Below are 20,213 nucleotides of genomic sequence, written 5' to 3' on the forward strand. Positions count from 1 at the left end.
CAAAGCTACAGTTATTCTCTGATGACATCACTACCGTCTTGTGTGTGTTTAAATGAATGATTCTTATGTGCATAATGGAAGACTTCAACTTTAAATCTGACCTGGCATTGAAAGTCTGTGTGAGTTTTGGATTGTTTTCCTCCTGCTTTACTTTTACTTTCTAGTGGTGCTTCTAACACAGATGTAAAATGATGAAAGCAATTTGCTACCTGACTGTGAAATCTTCTCAGTAACTTTTTAATCTACTAAATTTTCTGCCTAATCAACTACAAGAGGGCATGGTTTTTCATAATATATAAGGGATTACCCAAGATAATTATCATGATATCTATTCCCATCTCTATGAGATAGCACAGACCTTTCCAGTGGTTAAATAGAGAGAAAAAAATGGGGGATTCTTAAAATCTTCACATCAATAGTCACAATTTTAGAATTACTTATGATCTTGGAGCTGTTTTTATTTTTTTAACATTATGTTTCACAAGTGGCTAAAAATTCTTTGAGGACAGGACCATTGTTTATTTCACCTTTTAATCCCTTAGAGCTCCTCTACCTCTCACTGTATGGTGGACTTCTATTAATGTTTGCTGAATGAATAAAACATTTTCATGTTCTAGTCACATACATGCATATACTTGTTATCTGTGTATTATATACTTGTTATCTGTGTATTCAGCATACCCAGTCTTTTTCTCTTTCTCTCTGTTTTGTTTTGTTTTTAATACTGAATAGCTTTTAGGGGGAAAAATGCATAAGAAGGAACAAGTGAGTTGAGTGTTTTAATTCTCTATTTTTCTTACCCTCCATGCCTCATTCTTCTTCCCCATCCTTCCCCCAGCCAGAGTGGAGAAAAATGCTGTGTGAAGACTCATTATTGAACTAACCCATATTTCACTTCCCTCCGTATTCTATGACCCTCTCCCTCCTCATCTTGACCTCACTCTTTCACCCTAAAAACTTGATTCCTTGTAGGAGTCACACTTATCTCAGCTCCTGAGCCTCCTGTTCTAGGATCCCTCCACCTGACAGAAGCCTACACCAAGGCACCTGCCTGACATCAGAGTTGAGTGATTGATCCCCCTGGAATTAATCAACCATGGCCTAAATGTCAGGAAACTAACTGGCTCACTTCAGGTCTGATGCTCATTACCGGATCAGTCAGCTGTGATCTGGATGGTAGGGTCACTTAAAAGCATGGCAGCACAGTCTGAAATCTTTGTTTAGAATAGCATATATGCCTAAAGAAGGTAGTTTCTGGCTCTGATGAAATGAGAGGACCAAATTAAATAATAGGTGAGATATTTCTTCCAAATATAACATTCTATAATTGATCATGAAATCAGTCAAATATTAGATGTCATAATTAATTATATGCAGGTTTTTCTAATCTTAATAGTTTATTATACATATAGTCATCCAAATGTATTTCTCTTTGAAGAATCATAATAGATGACCAATTACTATCTTCATTATATTATAACAGGGAATGAACACTGTCACTAGAAACCTGGATATAGATTGAAATGCTGACAGAATCTCCATACTGCTTTCCATATTATCTGCATCACTTTGCAGTCCCACCAGCAATGTATGAGTGTACCTTTTTCTCCACATCCTCACCAACATTTATTGTTGTTTGTCTTCATAATTGCTGCCATTCTGACTGGAGTGAGATGATATCTTAATTTGCATTTCTCTAATTGCTAGAGATGATGAATATTTTATCTATATCTATCTATCTATATCTATATATCTATCTATCTATATATATATATATATATATCTTTATCTATATCTATATTAATTGATTGTATATCCTCTTCTGAGAAGTGTCTGTTCAGGTCTTGGCCCATTTATTGATTGTTTTTTTTTTTTTTTTTGATGCTTAGCTTTTTGAATTCTTTATATACCCTAGAGATTAGTGCTCTATCTGATGAGTGAGGGGTAAAAGTTTGCTCCCAAGATGTAGACTCTCTATTTACCTCACAGATTGTTTCTTTTTCTGAGAAGAAACTTTTTAGTTTGAATCCATCTCATTTATTGATTCTTGCTTTTAATTCTTGTGCTATAGGAGTCTTATTAAGGAAGTTGGGGCCTAATCCCACATGATGAAGATTAGGGCCTACTTTTTCTTCTATTAGATGCAGAGTCTCTGGTTTAATTCCTAGGTCCTTGATCCACTTTGAGTTGAGTTTAGTGCATGGTGAGATATAGGGGTTTAATTTAATTGTGCTGCATATGAATTTCCAGTTTTCCCAGCACCATTTGTTGAAGATGCTATCTTTTCTCCAATGCATGTTTTTGGCACCTTTGTCTAATATAAGATGATTGTAATTTTGTGGGTTAATCTCTGTGTCCTTTATTCTGTACCATTGGTCTACCAGTCTGTTTTGGTGCCAATACTATGCTGTTTTTGAAAGCAATAGAGAGATCCCTTGGAATACTGGTAATGGAACCACCATTTGACCCAGCTATCCCTCTGCTCGGTCTATACCCACAGGACTTAAAAACAGCATACTACAGGAACACAGCCACATCAATGTTTATAGCAACACAATTCACAATAGCTAAACTTTGGAACCAACCTAGATGCTCCTCATGGGGTGAATGGATCAAAAAATCTGGCATATATACATAATGGAATATTACTCAGCAATAAAAGAGAATAAAATCATGGCATTTGCAGGTAAATGGAGGGCACTGGAGAAAACAATGCTAAGTGAAGTTAGCCAATCCCTCAAAAAACAAATGCCAAATGTTTTCTCTGATATAAGATGACTGACCCATAATGGGGTAGGGAGGGGGAACATGGGAGGAATAGACAAACTCTAGATAGGGCAGAGGGGTGGGAGGGCAAAGGCAGGGGCAGGGGGTTAGCAATGATGGTGAAATGTGATAGACATCATTATCCAAAGTACATATATGAAGACATGAATTGGTGTGAACATACTTTATATACAAACAGATATATGAAAAATTGTGCTCTGTATATAAGAATTGTAATGCATTCTGCTGTCATTTATTTAAAAAATAAAATCAATAAAAAAACATGAAATGCTGACAGATATTCTAGGTGTTTTAAGGACCCTTTTTATATTCTGAAAGAATATCTAAATTCAAATACACATACATATATATTTTTCTGATGTCCTTTCTTATAAAAAATTAGTTTTTCTTGGTTGTTTTATTTGTTTTGGTTGGGTTTTGTGGAAAAACGTTTTTTTTCTTTTTGGAAAGCAATCAAAAGCTGTACATTTGGTTACCTGTGTGTAATCTCAATAGAGAGAAAGGACTTCTTTGAAAAGATAGTAAATGTCTTTTTACTAGATGAGCTACTGTGTCAGTATCCTAACTTTTACCTTATAAAATAGTGCATTCCAGTCTAATGCCACTTAATTTTCCATGCATTTTATAAGATGTAGCTTTTCTATAACTCTTAGATCTTAAAAACTTTCCTCAGAATATTATATGTTATATTTGGGGCCCCATAAAGCATATGGCAATATGTTTTCTGGGAAAAGATGTTTTCTAGCAAGCAGGCATATCTCAGACATTTTACCTTTCTCTTAAATTTTACCATTTGATTTTACTATCGTGCTCTTGCCAGAGTTAAGAGTTTTCAGAAAGCTTACTCAGTGTCAACTAATATAACTTATCCTAGGATGTATTTTTAGATATTAGGAGTTTATTTTTCCTTTATGTGATCATAAAGTGATAGTTTAGAGTAACTTAGTTATTTTGTTGCAAGAGTCTATTTAGGAGTAATATAAAAGAAAGTTGAAATTTCCTACATTGTGACTTCATTTTACCTCAATTACTTCCCTAAAGGCCCTATCTCAAAATGTAGTCACACTGGGAGTTAGGGTTTCAACATGTGAATACTAGGGAGACACAATGCACTATATAATAGAGTTCTAGTTATTATGTAGGACTTCATAATTAAGGGAAGTAGGAAGGGAAAAGGTAGAAGAAGGATAAAAGAAAAAGTGGAAGGTAAACCTCTCTGATGAATCAATTTTGCATAAGGATCTTCTAGAATGTCTCATACAAGATTTCCATTTACTTTTCTTTGGCCAGAATGTAGTCATAAGGTTACACATATCGAAAATTTGTCTTCTAGTAATATATACTGCTAATGCCTCAAGTAAGATAGATATATTATTACTAATGAAAAGGAAGAAATGAATATTAGAAGTTAACAAACCATTATTTTCACTTCCAGAAATTTTGCTAGGCTTTAAGGATAAGAAACTGATTTCCTAACTTCAATTAGTTTATATTCCAACTATCCACTGAAAGTGTACACAGACTAATTATCTGTAATATAAAATGATGATAGATCCTATGAAATGAATGTGTAAAAGTCCTACAGAAAGAGCGTGATTATGAATGGAAGGAGCTGGGGAAGGTGACTTTGAAATAACCTTTGAAAGACAGATGCAGTTTCACTTCACTAAGAAGTAAAGAAAGAAGTATCAAGGAGAGGAAAGAACTTTGGCAGTTCAGTTGAGAATGCAGATGTTTCTAGAACCTGAAAATATTAATGGGTGGGACATAAATTGACATTCTTAGGTAGGAGTGGTAATGAGATTGGAAAGGTAGAAAAAAACTTAATTTTAATGAGTCTAAAATGCTATTTATGGAGTACTGGACTCCAGAGAGCCATCCAAGGATAAGACAGTATTATAACCAGATATGTGTTTTACAAAAATACGCATCAGGCAACAGAAAGAGGATAAATTGATGAATTCACAAACAGTTGATTATGTGTGAGTTTTAATATAAGAAACACTTCTGAAGAAATGTGGTGTAAGTTTTCTATCAATACACAAGGTGAGGTTGTTATTGTTGGTTTGGTTTTGCTAATTTCTGCCTTGTTAAAGAAACAATTATAAAGTCAAGTCATCCACCTTTATTCTTTTGGTTCAAAGAATACATACAATGGTAATAAATTATTGACATCAATTAGAAAATCTTTTAAAACTGAAATTCTTGAGGAAAATTATCCCATACACATTCTTATTTATCTGCGTTAGTTTTGCTATATTTTAATAAGCCTGTTAATAATTACAGAAACTCCTTGGGTATCTTCCTTTCATCTTTCTGTGTTGATATTCTCAGAAATAGATGTTCCACCCACTGCTTGAATGCTGGGAAATCCTAAATTGGGTGATGACATATTTCTTTTGCATTTTCCCTGAGTGTTTAATGTTGGTGAAATAGAACTGCCTGGTGAAAAGTCAGTTATTTGACTTCCCTATTTCATAAATCTCACCCTGATCAAAGAATTATGAGTTCCTGAATCACAAGTCTCTTCCTTAACTCTCAGTTTGGTGGTGAGAACTGTCTGCTGGTCTCTAAAGAACCCCAGTTCCATCCAGACTGAACAGCACAGAGTAGAATGTGAAATAAGAAACTGGACTATGGGCTGGGGCTGGGGCTCAGTGGTAGAGCACTTGCCTAGCATATGTGAGACACTGGGTTTGATCCTCAGCACCATATAAAAATAAATAAATAAAATAAAAGTATTTTTTTTTAAAAAAAGAAAGAAAGAAACTGGACTATGGACAAGAACTAATCACATTATAGGAAGAGGAACTAGAGAAATATCTAGCAGTTGGCATCTTTCTGGGAACTACATTTTTTTATGAAATAATATCTAATCATAATGTCAATTTCATTTCCAAAGTCATTCATGTTTTTGTCCTAATAGGTTGAAACTTAGAAATATACCAGAATGTGAATGTGATATGTCAGCTCCCAACAACTCTTGGCCAGACTTCCACCAGTCTGTTGTTCTCTGCCCACCTCGGAACTTACCATATGTCCCCCTTTTCCTCACCAGCCCTTCTCAGCTGCTGCTGCTGCCCTCATCCCTTGCCCTCAATGTGACTAAAAGTATTGAGAGCGTAGAGAACAGGTGATGAATAAAGATAATAAAGACCATTCATTCAGGTTCTTTTATTTTTGTCTCCTTGCATCTCAAAGGAACAAGATTGGCATTTGTCTATCCTGATTTCATTGTCAAAATAGTGATGAAATTAAAAAAATATTAGAGAAGCATCATGTTGACATTTCTTCAAACACATGATGATAATTACACAGACATCATGTTAAAGTATTTTTATCATGAAATACTACAAGCAAACAAAAAATTAGGAGAAATAAGAAATGGCAATGTACCTACTATCCAGCTTTGTAAAACCTAAACACTTTTCCATGACTGTTTGATTTTCATAAGAAATAAAACTTCTTTAGAATTTTTTTAAAAAGCCTAATAATGAACAAACCTCTTCCTTACTTGAGGTCAGAACCAATTGAAAAATGACAAAGAATCAGAATAGAATTTGGCTGATATGTGAAATTCCCCCATACTGAACCCCAAAGAGCTTGCTTTACTCCCCAGCACCAGCTGAGAGCCTAACACCGGAAGCAGAAATTAAAACATTTTCTTTCTGTAGGCAGACCCACTTCCAAGAAAACAGGAGTAAGAGACGGCTGGACTACCCAGGCAGTTTCTCCTTCCAGCCTCATGAATCAGTTAAGTGTGCAAGGAGACTGGGTATAGAAATAGACCAGGAGTGTTACAGACAGTGAAATTATTGTCCACATGGAAAGGAACATCAGGTGTGTGAAGCACCCATTTCCTCTATAAAAAATGTGAAGCCACATTTTATTTTAATCTCCTTTTGAAGCCTATTCCCCTCCTTCTTCTCCCCTCAGTTCAAAGGGTAACCTCTACCTTGAATTAAGATCCTTGTATATAACAAGTACTTGGTAACTAGGGCTGTGATTCTAAATTCAGAATATTTCCATTTAAGGGAACTATTGGCTGCAGTTGTTTGGGATATTGACTACAACATCTGTATTTACTTGCATTTGAAGATACTCTAGTGTACTAATGGAAAGAATGTAAAAGATGCCTCTACCAGATAGGAATAGATTTTGGATCCAAGGATGTTACTGCTCAACTAATGTTTTAAGTGCTAAAAGATCATCATGGTCTTAGCAACAATTATAGCTAAGAAAACAAAGTTTAGAGCTATCTCAAAACAGAAAAGAAAGCATCAAAAAGTTATCTCTTTTCTCTGAAAAGAAAACAAGCATCCTACTGACCCTTGCCTTCTGAAATGTTTCAACATTCCAAGCTACTGAGACTTTGCTTCACTTCTCATAAACAAACCCCAATGTCCTTTAAAATACTTTCTGATTTATTTTCCAAATGTTTTCAGGTGAATAATAAATTACACTCATCCAGCTTACTTTTTTTTTTCTCTCTTGATTCTCTGGACAAGTTTGAAGTTGAGCAGAGGTACCAAAAAGCTTTTGAATGAAGAGAATGTTTGGTAGTGAATGAGATAATGGAAAATTACAATAATAAGTTGCTAGGAAGGAAGACAAGCTACACAGTGTCATTTTAATTTAAATGATAGTGCATTATTAGGGACAGCACTGAGTCGTACAGAAAAAAATAGCCTATTAAGCAGCATGGAAGAATCAATAATGGTGTCTCTCAGTATCTGGAATATGAAATTGCTTGTTAAAGCTAACAGGTGACTCTAGGGTGAGCTTATAAATGATGGCTTTGGTTGAGGTATACTGTCAGAGTTTTCACAGTATTTCCTCATGTTAGCATCAAAATTAATAAGTTAATTTATTCAGGTGAATGGCTGATCACATTTACATTAAGCCAGAAAGTATTTAGATAGATAAACTCTGTGAAAAAAAGAAATGTTACGGATCAAGATATAGCTAAGTGGTAGAGCACTTTCTTAACATGTGCAAGGTCCTAGGTTCCATTCTGAGTGCCCCCCAAAAACAGAACTTTATCAAATATACTCCTGCTTCTAAATCATACAGCACATAAAAGAATGAGAGGTCTTGGAAAGCAAAATTTAGGGCCTATGGCAAAATAAAATGTGGGTAGACCTCATTTTTTGTGTTAATTGTGTCCTTAAAACCTTGCACACTAATTAAAACATTTTTGAAAATCTAGGCCTACTCCCTTCTTGAAAGAATAATGTAGCTGAATCAGAATGCCAATAACTGTTTTCATATCTAAAAAATCACAACCAATTGATGTTTTTTACATGTTGGAATTTTTCTATTGAAGAATACCTATTATACTTTATGGGTGATACTAAATAGCAATAGGAATGATAACATTTTTTAAAAAGTTTTTAACTTTTACTCTTCAAATTTCAACAATCTAAATAAATGTTTTGAGGTAACATGCATATTTGAAAACAGTGTAGCTATTCTTTTTTTATTAGTTGCTCAAGACAATACAATGACATATCATACATTTGATTCAAATAGGGTATGAATTCTCATTTTTCCACGTGTACAGATTGCGGGATCACATTGGTTATACAGCCATATGTATACATACAGCAATCCTAGTGTCAGTTGTATTCTGCTGCCCTCCCTATCCCCCCTCCCCACCCCTCCCCTCCCATCACTATTGTCTACCCATTCTACTGTGACACTTATCTCTCTCTCTTTCTTTTTTTTTCTTCCCTTCCCCCTCACACCATCATATATGTATTTTGTGAACCCATGAGGGTCTCCTTCCGTCTTCCATGCAATTCCCCTTCACCCTCCCTTTCCCTCCATCCTCTTTTCCTTGTTTCATGTTAATTGTCTTCTCATGCTCTTCTTTCCTACTCTGTTTTGAGTCACCTCCCTTATATCAGAGAAGACATTCGGAATTTGTTTTCTAGGGATTGGCTAACTTCACTTAGCATAATTTGCTCTAGTGCCATCCATTTCCTTGCAAATGCCATGATTTTGTTATTTTTTAATGCTGAGTAATATTCCATTGTGTATAAATGCCACATTTTTTAATCCATTCATCTGTTGAAGGGCATCTGGGTTGGTTCCACAGTCTAGCTATTGTGAATTGTGCTGCTATGAACATTGATGTAGCTGTGTCCCTGTAGCATGCTCTTTTTTAGGCCTTTTGGGTATAGTCCAAGAAGGGGAATAGCTGGGTCAAATGGTGGTTCAATTCCCAGCTTTCCAAGGAATCTCCATACTGCTTTCCAAATTGGCTGCACCAGTTTGCAGTCCCACCAGCAATGTACAATTGTACCTTTTTCCCCACATCCTCGCCAGCACTTGTTACTGTTTGACTTCATAATGGCTGCCTTTCTTACTTGAGTGAGATGGTATCTTAGAGTGGTTTTAATTTGCATTTCTCTGATAGCTATAGATGGTGAGTATTTTTTATGTACTTGTTGATTGATTGTATATCCTCCTCAGTGAAGTGTCTGTTTAGATTTTTGGCCCATTTGTTGATTGGGTTGTTTGGTTTTTTGTAGTGTAGCTATTCTTTTCCATTTGACTATATTTTGTCTTTTGATTGCACTGAAGTATATTCTTACTTAATTTTAGCTACAATCTCTGAATTTTACATTAGGGAAAGAGAAAATTTTTTTGGCTCTTCCTCTACTATTTGGACATGAATTAACTGGATAATCTTTTTTTTTTCTTTACATTTTTGAGATGCCACTGGTTCTATCTTAAGGTCAAATCTTACCCAGATATTGATCTGTACTTTGTTTATTGATGCATTAGAAGAAGGAAACTGAATGCAAGACTGTACCTTTATTAACCAAGACTGTACCTTCATTAACCATTATTCTTTTTAGTAAATTTTAGTGACTTACATAGAATTTCTTCTCAAGGAGATATATGTGCCAGCAATACTTGCCAGTCCTGTGGTTATTTTTGTTAATAGGCACAACAGGTAGCCTCATGGGTCAGAAAAGTCAAGAGACATATGCAGGTTAATAAAATGATTTTCAATCTTCTAATTTCCATTGGAGTTATTAAACATATATAAAAACAAACAAGATGTGGGTAGCTCATTGGCCCTGGTGAAATAATGGAAGTATTTTGAAACCATATTTCCCATTAACCCACACACTTGGACATGTGTATGTCTTCCAAAAGCTCACCAAAAGCTCATCCAGAAAAATTATCCTATTAATTAATTGGTGAGGAGAATCAATAGTGGAATTTGTTAGTGTCTGGAATTTGAAATTGTCAGTTAAGCATATTAGGTATATTGAAAATAATTTATTTTACAATGCATACTACTTCTTTTCTTTCCTGACCCTTGAAAGTACCTGCTGTATGTATTAAAAATAAACACTGGAAATGCCTTACTGTCTCATTCATATACACCACTGAGAAGACATTATATGTAAGTTAATAAAATCCATTGAAGATACCACTAACAAGTACAGCTGTTCGTCAAGTTCTGATATATCCCAAGACAGCAAGTCTCATATTTCTGGGTAAATATTTCAAGATGACGCCATCCTGCTTTGTTTTGAAGTGTAATACGCCTTTCCATATGCAGTGCTCCACACTGCACAGTCAAAGAAATTAGTGATTTCAGCTCTAAAGATGCCAAGGCAGCTAGAGAACAGAGTCCTGTGCTCATGTTGCTTGCACAAACACACGGGTTGTATTCCCACAGTGGGATCCAGGGACCCCTGAGGTTCTGCAGCTTTTTTATCCTGTAAAACAGAACCAGAACATGATGCTGACAGGGTGGAGTGGGTTGGGTTCTGAGACTGATTAAGAATTTTCAAGATTCAGAGTGGGGACAGTCTGAAAGGAGCCGGCAAAGCATGTAATTATTTGTGGTGGGAGGATATGGGGCCATGAGCAGATGTCTGTAGATACTACAAAGAAAATAAACACTATGGAAGAACAAACGTATGTCAAAATTTTCAAGGGGGATTTTTAACAAAGGATGTTTGGGAAACATTCTGGTGGAGTTCAGTAATCTGGGTAGCACTTATGAAAGGAGACATAGTTTTTACGGCCAGAATGACCTTTATACTAAAAGTTCTTATTTTCTATTTGTTCCATTCTGTTCCATACAACAAACTTGTTTTAAATACCTACCATGTGCCAGAATCATGCTTCCTTGCCTTCTTCTCACTGGTCATGTACAGATAAACATAGGTACACAGCTTCACTTTGAAATTCAAAAACCAGTTTACGACAATACCATCTTGAACACACCCGTATGTGGCCTGAAGTTCAGATACAATTTGTAGTAACTTGAGACTCACAGAACTTCAGAACTAAAATTCAAAGCTTACAAAAATTTACCTACTACAGAGAACTAAAGTTAAAAAGCAGCCTCCTAGGAAGAAACTTGAAAATCAATCTCATGACTACCCGGTCACTTGAATGGCATTTCTGGTTGCTGATGGAGGAGGATATCTTGTTGACATATTTCATCATTTCTGATGAAAGAACTCTGATTGTCAATGTTTATTGAGCCAGATTTTTTTTCTACCTTTCACTGTTATTAGGAAGCTCCATTTATTGAGGAAGATACAAAGTTGGATATATTATTTTTTACAGCAAATATAAATTTCCTAAACTTATATTATATTATAAACTTATATTATAGAGTATGAGGACATATGGAAAAACTTTTGTTTATTCTATACTCTTTGGCATATTATTGTCTTTTTTCTCATGTCTCTACCACTAGACATCTTCTTAAGATTGAAATGCTATGAAAATGATCATCTCAGATTTCAAATCAACTAGAATATGCAATTCTATAGCCTTTTTGGACAAATCCAGTTATACTCACCATCAAATTTTATATCTATAGTAACATTATAACCCCCAAATTAAGATCCACTTAACCTAATAAGAGTAATTAAACTAATTAAGATTTCAGATTCATAATAGGAATAGTCTAATGATGTCATATTTTTCAAGGTAGGGGAAAGGGCTTTCAATTTTAACCAGTTTCATCACTAAAATACTTTTCTTCCAATCCCATACATTGCCACAAAGCTGAATCAATATTTTTCTGTATCTAAAGAGAAAAAAAGGGAAATTTGGAGTCCTAGAAAATACATGATATATCCATCGAATGACAAATTATAGTGAGCATGTGTCGTGACCTCAGGAGTTTATGTGCATTCTAGCAGAGCAAATACCAGGCATGTCAGCACAAGTGTTAAAAGCTGCCCAGGAGGTACAAGTACTCATATGTGGGAAGATTAGGGGGGTCCACAGCTCTGCACCACAGAAAGCATACTGCCCAGGTGTGCTTTCTCATTCTCAGGTGGCCAAGGACTGTGACTTGTTTGATAAGGCCTGAATACACTAGAAGGAGTCACTGCAGGGTTGCCCTGCATTTGGAGGAGACTTGCAATTCTTGAACCAGGTTAGATGAGAGTAGATTGTCATTGGAGTTCAGAGTCAGCTTGTCGCTCACTGGCTCAGATCCTGAATAGTATCATAAATATACACTTCATCTTGAGGAACTGAGTTGAAAGTCTAAGGAATCTAGGATTAGTGATGTAAGGATGTGTGTTACCTCTGCTCCTCCTCCATGGCTAGCTCTTCTAATTAGAAGGCCTGTCATCTTTTTCTTTACCTATGTCATTGCAGCCAGGTTGAGAAACAGGGAATCTGCTATGGAAATGAGTCAATGAATTCTCTGTGCTTTACCCATTGATATAACACATTTATATCACTATTCAACACACAAAATAGTCATCACAATGAGGGAAGCATCTTCTGAAAGAAATCTCCTCCTCTGCCAGATAGTAAATTAGCTATGTGGATTCTACCTAAGGAGTTGATTGACTCATTTATTAGGCATTCTCTGTTGCTGCATGCGTAATTTGTGTTTCATACAGTAACCAATGCCTGGGAGATATTTGTTGGCTAGGTTTAAGTATGATAAACTGAGGCTTGTAGAAGTTAAGTCACTTGCTATTTTTTTTCCAGATAGGATACAAGCTCTGTGGAAGCAGGGGGATTGTCTCTTTATAACTGTATTTCCAGGATCTGGCATATATCTAATCAGAGTAAAGACTTGGTTGTATTCATGGTATAGCTGGTTCATATATCTCCAAAGATCACCATTTTTCTATATCGTCAAGGAATTTACTCTAAAATCTATCAATTCACTCTTTAAAAAAAATACCTTTATTTTATTTATTTTTATGTGATGCTGAGGACCGAATCCAGGGCTTCACATGTGCTACGCTAGTGCTCTACTGCTAAGCCACAACCCCAGCCCCATCAATTCACTCTTCAAATGCAATTATTATTATCTCCTATCTGAATCTTATATCATCATTTCACTATATTAAAATAATAAAGTAAAATTAATTGCATAACTTCTATTTCTAGATTGGATAAACATGCACAAGCAGATATTGAAATAAAGCAAAAGCATTTTAATACAGCTCCCTTGTCATCATTTATCTGATACTCTCTTGCATTGGGCTTAAAATTTACAATGTACAGAGTTCCATTAACTAGTAAATATTTCCATCCGAATATTATTAGAGCAAGAATCCTGGGACAACTCCTCAAGTACAGATTTTGTTCTTCAAAGAGACAATCAAGCAGGCTACAGTGACTCTTGTTGGATCAGGGATGTGAGGAGTTAAGGAGAACTTCCTTCCACTGGAGTCAACAGAGATGCCCAGATTCTGCCACCTTCATTCAGCTTTTTTTGTCTGGCCTAGCTTCAAATATTCCAAAATCTTATGAGCCGTCATGGGCTATTTGAGCATTATTTTGAGATAAAATACCTCCTTAATTTAACCAACTCAATAGCACTTCAGTTAGAGAAAGTCCATGGTTTGACCTCAGAAGACCAATTGGTGAAGTCCTGCCTCTGTTGCCAATGCAGCCTGGCCTTGGACAAATCACTCAACCTACTTGAACTTCTATTCCTAACCTCCACAGGTTATTGAATTGTTCACTACTATTATTTATATGGAAATGTTTTTAAGCAAGGAAACACCTTGGAACTGTAGGTTATGTTCTGCCTTTCTTTCTCCTACTTATTTGTCTTACATATCAAATTTCATTCTGGGGGGAAAAGATTATATAAAATAATTTATTTTACATAGGAACTCTTTAACATCCACAATCATATCTTCTTCTTCTCTTTTAATCCTCTTATAACCTTATTTGAACAGGAGCAAGTATTTTAATTTCTTTCTGCCTAAATGTATGTTTTAACTGAAACCCTCAAGAAGCTTTAGCTGAGCTCTGTAGCCATAACTTCTTAGCCAACTCATTCCCCAAATCCTCCCCAGCCTATCACCAGTGAAGAAAAGCCTCCTCCTCAAATTTGCCTCGGAAAAGATGGAATTACATAGACGCATCCCAATTCATTACATGTACCTCTCTTCTAAACCCCGCGTCTTGTCACCTTTCCCTAGCACTTTCCAGTTTTAAGGACAAGATATAAAAACTGACTCAATGTGAATGGTGATTAATGCTTTGGATTTTGGAATCCTGTGGAAATGTGGGAAAATTTTTTGGTTTTCTTGAGCTTTCTTCTTCTCATCCATATAATGATGAAAATAATTGTTTTTGATTGTAGGATTGTTGGAAAATTTAATGGGATGAATAAAGAATACCACATAAGTTACACAATACAGTTGTTGTTATTCTTAAGGAGAAAACTTCTCTTGATGATACATGTAAAATCAGAATATACTTTTGATATCTGATAATTGTCTGTTTTATTTTCCATCATTTTCCGTAAATATTCAATAGGTATTGAAAATGTAGCTATTTTCCTATTTTCCCTATGTAGCTCCTTAAAACACACCAGTCTGTTTTGGTTTTGGTTTTTGGTTTTTTGCTTTGGTTGAGAATAAATATGATTTTGCTTTATTTCTGGTACATAAAGTTCTAAGTTCCCAAATGAATGTTGAACTCAAAGTTATGAGAAGCTGATTTTACTGTTTACTCACTCCTTTAAAACAAAAGAACAAGATGTAAACTATTTTTTAATGTCATCTCCTGTGCTTCAGGCTCCTTGGTGCCTCAGAAAACATGAAAGAGACTGATTTACAATCACTTCAGGCAAATGGCCTGTAGAATTCTAAGGACAGGAAATTTTTTAAAAGTGCAGCAAACACCCCCAGACATTCCATACAACATGTAGAATAAACAGGCCCCAAAAGGAAACCACAAGCTCTTGGTCTTACACTAAGGAAGTAACAAGAATGGGCTTTGGGAGAGCATTTACTAAAGGTAAGGATGCTTTGGAAAAATACTTTCACAAAGTGAAGTGGACCCTAAGTTAGGAGAACTCTGTCCCCCTTTTGCCTAAATCCTGTTGAGCACCTTCAATTTAGGTAAATTTCATTACCTGCATGGAAATTGTGGGGGAAAAAAGAAGTAACGTGTTATAGACCTGTGCTTCTCAGACTCCAATAGGAATATGGTTCTCCAGGGATCTTGTTGGGGAAGAGATGCTGATTGAGGCAGTCTGGGTGGGGCCTGAGATTCTACAGTCCTTGCAAGCTCCTAGACAAGGCAGAAGCTACTGATCTGTGGTCCTTAGTTGGGGTTCGGTCACCTTCTTTAACAAAGTAATTGGTGATGGTGTTCTGATCTTTATGTGTTAAATGCTTGTTTTCGGATGAGGGCGATTTTGGCAATAGAGCAATTTTCAGTGTCCTAAAGACATTTTTGACTGTGGCAACTCAGGCAGTGATACTGACATCATGTGCATAGGGACCAGAGATACCGCTAAACACCCCTCAACCCAGGATGAACCCCTCTTGACAAATAATTTTCTGACCCCTAGTGTCAATAGTGTCAAAATGGAGTGACCCTGCTGTAGAAATCCTATTTTGTATGTTTCTCATATAAAAAATGTGTTGAGATTGTTCAAAAAATTAACCTGTGCGCATATACTGTTTAGCTTGGAATAGAGAGTATGTGGTGTTTAAAACAAACTTCAAATATATGAAAGATAATTATACAGAAGACAGTAACCAGCTGTTCTTCATTACTCTGGAAGAATGAGCAGGAAATGTACATAAAAGGACGTGTGCTATTCACCCACTCATTTTCCTTTTCTTCACACCAGCCAGGCAAATCTCTTCATGATCTTGCAACCATATTTGTCCTGTCCTGTGTCTTGCTACTTGCAGAGACCCTCTCAAATCATCGATATGTATTTTTTTTTTCAGCTGCCAAATCTCATCTGTCTCTCCCCTTAAAAATCTATTTGAAAAGTATTCTTTAACTAGGATGGAATTGCAGCCAGTTCATCTCCAACTACAGTGGGAACGCTGTCTCCTTCAGCAGGTTATCTTTCAGTCTACAAGTATGTTATTGCCTGTCTGTACAGAGAACTGTGCTAGATTTGTAAAATCGTCTCTGCTTTTAAGAACAATTCAATCTAGGAAAGAAACTCACTTAGATAACTACAGTGTAGACAGTATTTAACAGCTACTTCTCAGAGTTTTCTTTAAAAAAAAGAAAAGAAAAGGTTTGAGTAGTTAGAAAAAAGATTACTTCTAAATAGAGGAGATCAAGGAATACTTTATAAATAGATCTACGCAATGATAAATATCTTTTTTTGTTCATTTCCTTGAAGAATAAATTTTTTCTAGGTTAACTCAGAATCCTGTGCATCACATAATCACTTATTATTGTTACAAAAATTTGAAGATTAGAAATTAGAATAGTCTAGATTTAGACTGTATTTATGGGGAAGTTTATAGTAAGGGTTATAAGATTGGAGTGACTAAATCCACTCAGAATCTGTAAGACTGTGAGAGAGAATATTTCAGAATCCCTGTGGCTGTATGGTTTTGACAAAGGAAACTGAATTTTTACCTCCAAATATATCCTTTGATGTGCTGTGATTTATAAGGCAGTGTGCTTTTTGCAAAGAGTTCTTAGTTATAACCAGGAGGGGAATACTTGGGAAATTTTTGAGTACACATTATAAACCAGCACCCAATGAGGAATTTGGCATCATCAATTTGTGTATACGATTCCAGAACCCCTTTAGGAGACAGTCTCATTTATTAAAGGATTTCCCACTACCTAGACTACAAGAAAATTGAGGAGAATTATTTCTCATTGAATATATAGAAGGTGCCAGGCATTGAGTAAACTTTTGTATATATCATCTAACTCAATCCGGACAGCCACTTGTGAGGTTATGAGCAGCAACATTATAAGGAGGTGTCAGCCGTCAGCCTTCCTGCTTCAACATGATATCTTTCAATCTACAGTGTGCAAGCTTCTACCCACACCTTGATTAAGGAAGGGAAACAACTCATCTCAGGCCTATGTGGGAAGCTATCCCTTGATGGATACAGACAGCTTGCCTTTCCTTTTAGAAGCAGCAAGGAGAAATCTTCTTCCTGTGAGGCTTTAAGTCAACTATTCTGTGGTTGAAACAGGGAAATGAGGCTGCGTGTAGTTCACCAGTGGCTGAGATTCTCTGTCAGGCTCACTACTGGAAAATTATCTGCAACTGCACTAATCATTCTGAGTTTCTGAGACTATCCAACACATTTTTAAAATTATTATCTCTGGAAATGGTACAGATACTAAATTGCTCTGGAATTTTGTCTGCATGTTAATACTTGTCTTTTTTAAAGCCATCGTATTGATTTTTAGTTGGTAATACAGTTAAAATCAGGATCTTCCTCGAAGTTCTCATTCTTTGAGCTTCCCTGCTCTTTTTTAATAAGAAAACAGCCTTCAGTGGTAACCTCAAGAATGCCTTCCATAATTCAAAACACGATGAGATCTTAGCGAACGTTGTGTAACTTAATTTTGTTTTCCCTCTTAAAGTTGTTCTAGGCTTCTGCGTATCATTCAATGTTGATGTGAAAAATGCAATGAATTTCAGTGGCCCCGTGGAAGATATGTTTGGATACACAGTTCAACAATATGAAAATGAAGAAGGAAAATGGTAAGCCAGTGGATTTTGTTATTGTTGTTTAGTTATTTTACAAGGTAATAGAAAATATTAATTGGTACAGTTTTTTTTTTAATGAATGAGAGTTAACAGAATGAATCACTAATGCTAGAAAATGCAATCTGACCATTTGGTAACAGAAAGTGATTTAAAGTAAAAGAAAGAAAATTCCTTGGCTGTGTTAGAGGAAGTGGTTAGTGATTTCTGTTGAATCCTGAATTGACCTCAAGGAGGGTCCTTATCCAAAACAGTCATTATTTAGTAGTCATGTTTTTTTGGTAAAAGTTTCTTAATTGTTCTCATTTTAGAATAATTTGAATACACTTGATGGAAATTTAGTAGGAAGGATTGAAAGAAGATGAGATGATGCCCTGTAAGGTTTAATTACACTTCCATATTTGGGAGCTTATATCTTTGGTGCTTAACTGATCTACTATGTTTGGTCCATTATTTATAATGAACCTTATTGGATTTCTGTTATACCCTTCAAACCTGTTAATATTTGGTTAAGTTAATTTTAGGTCAGATTTTTTAGGCATTTTAAGTTATTAAGGTTTATGTCAAGCGATTAATTAGAGTTCATTTATTTTGTTTTGTAGTAAAGGTGATTTCTAAAAGTGAATATTGTAGAAAAATGATCAGGAGTTAAATTTAACTTCAGTCTAATAACTTAAACAAGCTCATTTTTCCAGCAACCACAATAATAAACAGAAAGAACTTCATATCTGCTTGGATAACAGTGAATTATTGGCCCTCAGTAATTATTTCACAGAAGAATAGATATATCTTGCTTCATCTTTTAGACTTGGTTAATAATATTCCCCCAAAGACTATCAAGGGTAATGATTTGAGTTCTCATATTTTCTAAGGATAAATATTATATGCTAGGTATACACTAGATTTTGGGAAAGCACTTAATTCTTCAACTCTTCTAAAAAGTATCCCAGATAAGAAATCTAATAGGTCTGGAGTAGTGGCTCAGCAGTAAAGTGCATGCCTAGCATATGCAAAGTGCTGGGTTCGATCCTCAGCACCACATAAAAATAAATAAATAAGTAAAATAAAGGTATTGTGCCCAACTACAACTAAAAAAAAAAAACAAAGAAAAGAAAGAAATCTAATAATATGATGGGTTTTTAAATCCTCCATCCATCTATCCTATACTCTTCACTTCCATCACCCCCCACCAAGTTTTTAAGGCTAAACAGGTAAAATATTGTTTTAGGCACTAGACACCAATTTTATTCTTTTATAATTACACTTGCAGTTCAGAGAGGTTCATTTGTGGGAGAATAATGGTGAATAGATGACAAGTCAGGTTTCTCTGTGTGCATAGTAACAATAAACTGCAGTGAGTTTTTCTTTAAAAATGTAAAGTTTACATAACGCTTATGAAATTAATTTTCATTAATGGCTAATAGATACATAAATTTTAAAGAGGAATATAGGAAATAGCAAACTCTAGAGATTAAAACCACCTACTTAAAATGAAGCATCTTTTTAAAGGATGGTCAAATATTGTTAAAATACTTTATGAAATTCTCTTCTTTATTATTTTATTTTATATTTTGTCCTATTTTATTTTTATTTCAGATGCTTTTATTAGCACATTATAGTTATACATAATAATGGTGTTTGTTGTGACGTAATCACGCATGCATGGAGTATAATCTGCTCCACCTCAGCCCCTAGTACTTCCTTATTTTTCCCTTCCCACCTCCTGCTTCCTTTTTCCTTTTCTCTACTCTATTAGTCTTCCTTCTATTTATTTATTGTTTTTTTATTGGTGCTTTATATATACATGAAGGTGGAATTCACTGTGGTATATTCATATATAATTTGGACAATTTCATTCCATTTTATTTTATTTCTCACATAAAAGAAAAACCTGTTTCTTCTCCCATCTAGTCCTATATGTTAGTCTGCATTGTATGACATCCCTTTGACCAAAATACCTGACAAGAACAACTGAGAGGAGAAAAGTTTTATTTGGGGCTCATGGTTTCAGAGATTCAGTCCATGGTCAGTTGACTCAGTTGCTCTGAGCCTGAGATGAGGCAGAACATCATGGTGGAAGGACATGGCAGAGGAGAGCTAGCTGCTTAGCTCCTGGCAGCCAGGAAAGAGAAAGAGTGAGGGAGAGGGAGAGAGAAAGGGAGAGGGAGAGGGAGAGAGAGAGGGACAGAGAGAGGGGGACAGAGAGAGAGAGAGAGAAAGACAGATGGAAAGACAGAGAGACAGATGGAAAGACGGAAAGACAGAGAGAAAGAGAAACTCCAGGAAAAAATATAATCCCCAGTGGTATACCCAGTGGCCTACTTCCTCTAGTCATGCCCCACCTGCCTACAGTTACTACCCACTAATTGATTTAAATCACAAATCCACCAAATTACAAATCCCCTGACTAGGTTACAGCACTCATAATCTAATTACTTTACCTCCAGACATTCCTGCC

At 35.5% G+C, this 20,213-nt stretch overlaps 1 protein-coding gene across 2 annotated transcripts in view; it reads left to right on the forward strand.

The window, feature by feature from the left end:
* Itga1 (integrin subunit alpha 1) overlaps positions 1–20,213 on the forward strand; it is a 160,552-nt gene that overhangs the window by 36,828 nt on the left and 103,511 nt on the right. The window contains exons 1-2 of one of the 2 annotated variants that reach the window (XM_058583117.1): positions 15,018–15,060; positions 17,632–17,752. In XM_058583117.1, the coding sequence (XP_058439100.1) occupies positions 15,033–15,060; positions 17,632–17,752 (149 nt within the window). In that variant the 5' untranslated portion in view covers positions 15,018–15,032. Of the gene's footprint in view, positions 1–15,017; positions 15,061–17,631; positions 17,753–20,213 lie in introns of those variants that run through there. The other variant, XM_046456353.2, reaches the window with a different exon arrangement.

The sequence above is a fragment of the Marmota monax genome, unplaced genomic scaffold (assembly GCF_021218885.2).
Source record: "Marmota monax isolate L192 unplaced genomic scaffold, Marmota_monax_Labrador192_F-V1.1 WCK01_AAM20220418_F8-fsc00037, whole genome shotgun sequence".
Taxonomy (NCBI): Eukaryota; Metazoa; Chordata; class Mammalia; order Rodentia; family Sciuridae; genus Marmota; species Marmota monax.